Consider the following 8,751-nt stretch of genomic DNA (forward strand, 5'->3'; position numbering starts at 1 on the left):
CCAATTAATACTAACCCAGTTCTTTCTCTCTTTAATTGCCAGTTAATCAAGCTAGCTAGCAAGGCGAGCTTCAAATAGTGCAGTTGGAGGAAACTAGGACCCTCCCTCACTTTGCATCATTGTGCCCCACAACCACTCTCCTTCCAGCACATGATGATGCTTTTTCTGTTGTTCTTGTCTCTTGCGTCTCACGCCTCCTCATCAAAAGAGCAACACGTCAAAAGCATTTTCATCCTGGCCGGACAGAGCAACATGGCCGGCCGCGGAGGCGTTGTTAACGACACTCTCACCGGAATCACCACCTGGGACGGCGTCGTTCCTCCAGAGTGCCTCCCCAACAAATCCATCTTCCGACTCAGCGCAAACCTCACGTGGGTTGAAGCCCGCGAGCCTCTCCACGCTGATATCGACGTGGAGAAGACGAATGGGATCGGACCCGGGATGCCATTCGCCAGTGCGATCCTTGCCAATCGTGCTAGCAGTATTGGCGCGATTGGTTTAGTCCCGTGCGCAATCGGCGGGACTAACCTAAGCCAATGGGAACGAGGGTCTTTCCTATACAGACAGATGATTGGGAGAGCCAAGGCGGCTTTGTTAAAGGTGAATGATAATGGCGCCTCAATGAGGGGACTACTCTGGTATCAAGGTGAGAGCGATACGACTAGTATAGAAGACGCCCGATCTTACAAAGCCAGATTGGAAACCTTCTTTGGAGACCTCCGGTTGGATCTGCAATTTCCTATGCTTCCAATAATCCAGGTACTGCAATCTTTTTCCTGATATCTGTTACTTGGTTTTGAATTTATATCGATATTTCCAATGCTTTAGATTTGAATTTGATTCAATAGCATAGTAATATTATGGCATGTCATTGGTGTCTGTTACTGTTAAAAATTTAAAGATGCACTAGTTGATCAAGTTGCCATCATAGTTTATATTTTTGTTTGTTCTTATATATGTACCTAGGCGGAGTTATATTTAGAGGATATTAACTTTCAAATGATACTCATTTTCGTGCTTTTTGAACCAAACTTGACCAGAATATTTGCTAGTGAAACAGTGTCATTGGGTTGAGAATTTTTTTATTTTTTATTCGAGTTACACAACTCGACCAAATTACTTGCAAATCTTAAAAGCAAGTGTTTTGGATGTGTAGGTTGCAATTGCATCTGGGTCGGGACCATACATAGAGACCATTAGAGAAGCTCAGATGGGAATTGACCTACTAAACGTGCGAACCGTTGATGCCAAGGGTCTAACATTAGAACCTGATAGGTTGCACCTCACTACCCCGAGTCAGGTTCGACTAGGGGAAATGTTGGCTGACGCATATTTTCAGTTAATTCCCAGCACTACAAGCAATAATGCTCGGAGAAATGGACATCCTTGTTTGATCATCCATTTTGTTATTGGCTTGTTATGGACAGGGATGACTACATAACTTCATTAATCTAATTTATCAAATTAGTTCAAACTTCATTGAGTCATTAATTAATGTGCTCAAGTCATTAATTTTTGCTTTGGGTAGATGCTAAGTCAAGCTAGCAATCTGTTCTATGATTGTGGGGCTCCATAATACATCATATCCATGTAGGTGAAGAATGTAGGACACGGAATAACTACTCAATAGTTAATCATCGAGCCTTTTCTTCTGGGTTTAGACAAGGCCAGTGCCCCAATCAATAAACATTATCTCAGTCCTTTAGGAATCTTCCAAGTACCTACCGGTTGTTGGATAAAAACTGGAAATAATTACGTATGGCTGGGGGAATTTGTTGAGCTAAATATTGGGAAAAGAGTAAATTGTGGAGGAAATTGATGGGGAGATGGGACAATGCTTTGGTTTGCTATATTAGCCCTCTCCTCCTGGTTGATAGTCAGGATCTCACTAAACCCAACCAAACCCCTTCATCCATATATAACCCCATCAATCATGGTAAGATAATTGCGATTCGTTCATATTTCTATGCAATTTGCGTCTTAAACAGTCGGTCTTTTGTGACCTAACGGATAATTTATAAACATGAATTGTTGAACAATGAAAAAACAACATAGAATGAAGTATTATCAAAGAATTAACATGATGTTAGTACGACCTAACTAGTACTATGATATGGACATATGGTATGATACATTCATAATACTTAAATTTTAAAAAAAAAAATCCATTTATCCCTATCAGTATATCTAGACAGAAGTCCATTATCAATCTAATTGTGAGGCGCCACTGTACTTACGTTTCCATCATTCAAGCCATGTGAAATTGTTACCCAAATTTAGTACCCTGGATATTAATATGGAATATGTTACCGGATTTTAAGAGAAGTACTAATATGAAAATAAGGAAATTACATTATTTTTGAAAAGCAGACTCGGTAAAAATTCGGTACTAATCCCTATAATATTTTTAAAATATTAGAGAGATTTTTTTTTTTTTTTTTTTGGATCGAAAGTGAGGTAGCAAGCCTTCTCAATTACGTTAGTAACATACTCACCCAGTCAATATTAGGACCGAAGTCCACGGGAGTATCCCAACAAAGTCAGACTAATCTCTCGCCGCATGCGCAATAACCCAAAGGCCCCTCAAACCTGCTGGCCACAAACTGGAGGGAGTTCGAATTCGAACTCTAGACATGGGGGTTCCATACTAGACAGCTCGACCAACCTTACCACACCATGTGGTTAATATTAAAGAGATTTTAACCAAATTTGCTTCAAATAATTAGGTGAGTGATCAAATATGGTAATTAGTATTCTGACAAGTAACAAATATATGGTATTTAGTGTAGGTAATCCTACTCGTTAAATGAGCGTGAACGAGCGTGAACGCAGTTTTTTTTTTACCTTTATTCTCCTCAAGCGTGCCTGACTGCCATCAAACATGGCCACGACTGGCGTCCACCTAGCTAGGTATCAAGCTAGCAAATTCTTTTCTAGCTTCCTATGGTTGATATAAATGTAACCAAAATTGTGACAAAGTGAGAGAGTTGTAACCCCTTGCTGGGAAGTTCTTAGGGTTTCTTTGCTAATTTATAAGACCCTTGCTGGGAACTTCTTAGATTTGCTTTGGTTATTCATAATTCATAAAACCTTGGGCTTAATTTGTTCCCCCAGAGGAACACTACTCGTAATGAGGACATAGTTTTTGAGTGGTAGAGAGGTTTCTTCGAATTCGGAAAGCCCATTTTTATCAATGTATGTTATATACAAAACGTTTTGGTTGAGTTCTAGTCGTGTATTACAGATATATAGCCCCGAACACATGGAACTAGGATTTGTAGTACACAATGCTTCTTGTAATAAACAATTAGACACCCTCACTTATGCTCTCTGAAAATTCTTTGCCACAAATATACAATGGGTTTTTATCATGAGTAGGGTCTGTACTCTTATGAGTACAGACTAAGGCCTCGTTAGGTTGGCAGAATGGAAAATTTAGGAACGGAAAGTTAATCATTTCCTATGGTTTGGCACACCCAAGGAAATGAATAAGTTTCCTACATGAAGGGGGGGGGGGGGGGGATGGATCCTACCACATCTTATGGGATTCATTTTCCCTCATACTTTCTCTGCATTAATTACATGAAGGGAAAACAAGAGGGGGGGGGGGGGGGGGGGGGGGGGGGGAGGGAGGGATGGATCCTACCACATCTTATGGGATTCATTTTCCCTCATACTTTCTCTGCATTAATTACATACTCTAAAGATTATTTTAAGGATTAAATTTTGTTTAGTCTATGTACTATGCCTCCAAAATTGTTTCAGTCCCTGACATTTCAATTTAATCCGTAAACTTCCTGACCTCTTAATTTCACTCTAATAGGTCCGCTCCGTTAGGGTTCCATCCAAATCTGCCATTAAGATGCTAACGAGGCCATCAATTTCACTCCACCTCAGCAATTTGCATGCCACGTCATTGGAAAATTGTCCAATTTACCCTCTTGCATTTCTCCCCATTCTTCTTCTTCTTCTTCACCTCAGCAATTAAGTACTTCCATTAAAGTTATGTCTAACATCCATTAAAACAATCACGTATCACTCATATGCATGGGCAAATTTGACTTTTTCCTTCATTATCAGAGCTGGACCTCCTACTTGTCTTCTTCCTTCGGCCAACTAAACCTATGGTCATCAAATCATGACTGACCATATCACGACTTCTTTCTCCATCACCAACGTCAATTCGAGTTCGGAGGGTGGAGACATGGTGCGTTCCTTTTGTCGGATATCAAGATTCTGGGAGGCCTAAGTGGGTATATGTGTCTTGTCAATTTGCTCCAATTGACCATGAACAGGTTCGTGCACTTACAGTTCGCCCCCTGTTGGATTTGTATTCCGACGAACCCGAATGAGAACAATGCAGGTTTATACTTTGAAAACCGCACTTCAATTAAGAACGCTGACCCATCTGCATCTTGCACGATGTAGTTTACGTAAATTGGATTACTTCATGTGGTAGCCGGTAGAATTCTCATCTTGAATCTCGTGGTATTGGTGTTGTATTATTCTTTAATTGTTGCTCAGTTTGGGTGTTGTATTATTCTTTAATTGCTGCAAGGTATTTTGAATTCCTTCGAGAATTGGATGAGTGACTTTTATGGCACATTTACTTATTTGGAATGGAAATAATCATGAATTGCAGACAAATGGAATGGGAGAAGAAAGGAATCTGTATTGATTCCGGAAGAGTTGATTCCTAAACCCAGCTTCCCCCTTCTTAATCACATTCCTGAGTATTCAGGAATCGATTCCTTATAAGGAGGTGAGACCTACACCCATTCCAATTCCTTCATATGTTAGTAAACGCGGGAATACTTGTGATGCGCCGGAAAATCGTATTTATTTTTCAAGGATTTTCTAGAATCTAAATTGTGGTTATAGGACGGTTTCGTGGCTCGTGGACGGGGAGCGGAAGTGTTTCGGACGAATTAATTATTTGAAAAATATGGTTCTAGGGGGGTGCAAAAGTTGACTTTTTATACATTAGGATTCTCCGAAAACTTCCTTCACAAAAGTCGTAGAGCGCGTCTATACGAATTCGTGGACATGCGGAACGTGAGAATCAGAATTCGTATGAGAAAGTTATGAGCGATTGAAAATTGGGAACATCTCATATTTATGAGAAAATTTCCGAATTTTCCAAAGGACATAATTTTTCAAAACCAGAAATTGGACCCTCTCCCTCTCTCCTGAGCCCAGATTTATTCCTCTCTGGTTTTCAGTCCATATCTTCCTCATCTGGCCACCGATTGACGTGAAACAAATTGGGGTTTTCTTGTCTCGACCTCCTTTACAAGTTTGTAGAAGAAATCAAAGTGAAATACGAGCTATATGTGGCACTGCAAGGTCGAGAAGAAGCCTAGTCGGGGACGAAATCGCCTTCGTCGGAACTGGAGATTCCAGCCACCATAGCCAGTGATTCTTGAGGGCTTTTGGAGCCCAGAGGACGTAGATGCTTCCCCCAAAGTAGCTTGGAACGATTTCACTTGTGGAGGACGAATCGAAGCTTTGAAGTTCTAGGGTTTCAATCGGTCTGATTTGTTCTAAGGTAAACTTCGATCGATTGGTTTATAATTGGACTTTGTTGTAGTTATGAAAGTTGAAATTGGGGTTGAGATAAAGAACTTTGGTGTTGGAAGTTTTTCCAAATTCTGACTTTGGATTGGCGGCCGCCACTGTGGTGGTGTTTTCCGGCGGTTTCCGGCCACCTCAGGGATAGTTTCTGTTCATGAGTTCGATCTACTAATCGATACGAGCATTTCGATTTGCAATACATAATTTTTAGAGATCGTATGTGTACTTACATGAGCATTTTCCAAGCATAATTAGCTCTAATGAGCCACGCTCATGCTACCGTCACCGGTACCAACTCCTTCCAGCGGAGTGACCTATGGAAACACAGCCAAGCAGGCTACCGCCTCAGCCCCGGCTCACCCGCAGATCACCGCCGACGAGCCGCCACACACCAATCAAGATGGCATCAGAAGCTCCAGAAGCTAGGAACTGAAGCATATCAGTCCCACATCGAAAACATAGAAGAGATCAGCCTCTTCCCCACCTATAAAAGGTTCTCTCCCCATTAATTACGCATTCACTACTTACCTACTGTTATTCTGTCAACACAAATACATTGACTAACTTAGGCATCGGAGAAGAGAAGACCGCCCAACGCGGTATCCATCTGACGCCATTTGTATTTTACTTGACAGGAAGCGGAAGTACCGATCACAACATAAGTAGCAATCCGCCCATCAGATCAACGTTAACCAAAAACTTGGGCCACCGCTCAATCTTAAACATCAACATTTACTCCGTTTGTAGGAATCCTTGAACAAAAGGCGATGCAACACAACAATCACCATGACTAACGGTAGCAGGGGAAACGTTGAAGAGCAAACGGATCAATGTGCCAACCCCCATCCCGCCAACCCCGCAGCTAACATTAACCCAGCGGTTAACGTTAACCGAGCACTATTCAACACTCCGGTCAACCCCAGCTCAGAACCCCAGGGCTCATCCCAGGTCCCACTAACCCAAACCGTAGCTGAGGCCCGACCGGGCAGCAGTCACCCCCAAGCCAAAATCTCGCCGCTATGTATGAGCTAGCATTAGCGGACCTCCACAAGGCAAACAGGGAGCGCGAACACGAGCACAGAGAGAAGGCCGAGGCCCAAAAGCAAGTGGCCACGCTGATGTCAAAATTTGACAAATTAAAAAAGGTGCTGGAGGCAAACGCTAACCCAGCGCAGAGCAAACAATCGCGGAGCACCAGACTTAGTCGACCCAACACCTGCGGATTGGTACCCGTACCAATCATACAGATGCAAGTACCGCTGAACCCACCAAAACTATTGGGAATGGGCCCACCTCCCCTACCCCACCTAATGTTCGAGCAGGAAGCGGAGTCACAACCTCACACCAACAGCTCTACAGCTAGGGCCAGAACTGAAGGTAATCCACCTGCCCCCAGGCGGGAGCTGGCGCAGGGGAACCTCCAGGTGGGCCGGCTGGCGACGCAACCGCCCTAATCCTGGAAAGGATGCAACAATTAGAACAAAGTCTAATCCGAGCGGAGGTAGGCGCCCAAGCGCCAACACCAAATCCGAGCTTTGCGTCCAGGCTAAGGCCATTCATCGCCAGGATCCTATAGGCCGTCAGACCAGCATATGCAAAGACACCAAAGATGTCACATTACAGCAGCATGACTGACCCCTTCGTCCACATGGACACTTTTAAAAAAGTCACTAACAACAAGGGATTTAATGACGCCACCCTCTGCCACTTATTAAGCGAAACGCTAGACAGTGAGGCAATGAGATAGTTCTTTGAATGCCCACCTGGATCCATCGACTCATTCAATGCAGTATCAAATGCTTTCCTCTCTCGGTTTATGCTGCTAGCCGCCGGACACCACAACACAAGTCAGTTGTTCAATGTCCAACAGGGTGCCGAGGAAACGTTGAAGGCATTTGTCTCTAGGTGGTGGGCGGCAGCATCTCAATGCTGCGATCTTGACAAAACAATGGCATTAGCAGCCTTCAAGCAAGGACTCCTCAAGGGGCCATTTCTCTATCACCTCAATTACAATCATCCAAATGCCGCGTATGACCATGTCATGGGCGAGGCAGTCATCCATGCACAGGAAAAATTCATCACATATGGAGAAACTCCACCATCACCGCCAACACCGGCAAAGTCCACTCAGCCCTCCTCCAGCCATCGGGAGACCGCTAACAAAACCTCTGCTACGCCGCCAACTGATAAGAAGAGAGAGTGGCAACAGACCAACTACCAGAGCAAGCGACACAAGGACCAGCATTACAACAAGGGCAACTGCTCATCCCATGGGGATAACCGTAACAAATAGACGGAGTCCTCCCAGTGGTACGCAGTGTTTACGGTCCTTACAGCCTCGTAGGAGGAGATATACGACCAGTGCAAGGACCAGATTCTGCCACCACCCCCAAGAAAATACCCAAGGGTGGGGAAGCCCAGGAACACCGGCAAGTGGTGAAAATACCACGAGGACAGCGGTCACCACCAACAGCTGCAATGCTCTCAAAACGGCTATTGAGACTTTATACCGTGATGGCAAGATGGAACAATTCAAGGTGCGCCAACCACCACCTGTGTTCGCCAACATCGAACCCATGCACCGCATCAACACCATCGACGACGGTGCTCCAATCACCAACATGTCTCATTAGGCAAGAAAGCGCTATGCACGCACTAACCACCCCAAAAAAGTTTGCAACATTCGCTATGAGATATCCGCAAAACTCCCAAAGTCTGGTTGGGAACCCATCACCTTCTCGGAGGAGGAGGAGGGCAGAGTTCATCTCCCCCACCATGATCCATTCTTGATCAACGCCATGCTCGATAAATGGTCAGTGGGAAGGGTCCTTGTTGACAGCGGATCCACTGTCAATGTCATATTCAATGGTTGCTATAACCAACTCCAACGGAATAGAAAATTACTCCAGGATCATGAGCCATTGCTCAGCTTTTCCGGTGACGTCACGCAGCCACTCAGTTCTGACTACATGAGACTAGTTATCGGCGCTAGTCCATGTACAGCAGAAATACATACAGAGGTCATCATTGACGATTGTTTCAGCTCATATAATGCCATCATTGGTCGACCGGAACTTAACAAGCTCAAATGCATCATAACTGGATACATGCTTCTCATGAAGTTCCCCACACCCAACGGGATAGGATGTGTGAAAGGAAGTCAACAACTGGCACGGG

At 44.0% G+C, this 8,751-nt stretch overlaps 1 protein-coding gene across 3 annotated transcripts; it reads left to right on the top strand.

The window, feature by feature from the left end:
* Nucleotides 1-4,497, top strand: LOC112173576 (probable carbohydrate esterase At4g34215). Of its 3 annotated transcripts, none has more exons than XM_024311231.2 (2): nucleotides 1-759; nucleotides 3,824-4,022. In XM_024311231.2, exons 1-2 carry the CDS (start codon nucleotides 151-153, stop codon nucleotides 3,986-3,988), a joined length of 774 nt encoding a protein of 257 aa, XP_024166999.1. In that variant the 5' UTR covers nucleotides 1-150; the 3' UTR covers nucleotides 3,989-4,022. The 3 variants fall into 3 exon arrangements, with proteins under 3 accessions (XP_024166999.1, XP_024166998.1, XP_024167000.1); XM_024311230.2 differs by lacking the exon at nucleotides 3,824-4,022 and adding an exon at nucleotides 1,157-1,474 and having other exon boundaries at nucleotides 3-759; XM_024311232.2 differs by lacking the exon at nucleotides 3,824-4,022 and adding an exon at nucleotides 4,081-4,497 and having other exon boundaries at nucleotides 5-759.
* Nucleotides 4,498-8,751: the final 4,254 nt, after the last annotated feature.

Source organism: Rosa chinensis, chromosome 6, assembly GCF_002994745.2.
Source record: "Rosa chinensis cultivar Old Blush chromosome 6, RchiOBHm-V2, whole genome shotgun sequence".
Lineage (NCBI taxonomy): Eukaryota > Viridiplantae > Streptophyta > Magnoliopsida > Rosales > Rosaceae > Rosa > Rosa chinensis.

Bases quoted from the DNA above. Each gene is read 5' to 3' on its own strand.
- LOC112173576 (XM_024311230.2), top strand. From the start codon at position 151: ATGATGATGCTTTTTCTGTTGTTCTTGTCTCTTGCGTCTCACGCCTCC. The intron at 760-1,156 runs GTACTGCAATCT...TTGGATGTGTAG, and splicing joins CTATGCTTCCAATAATCCAG to GTTGCAATTGCATCTGGGTC.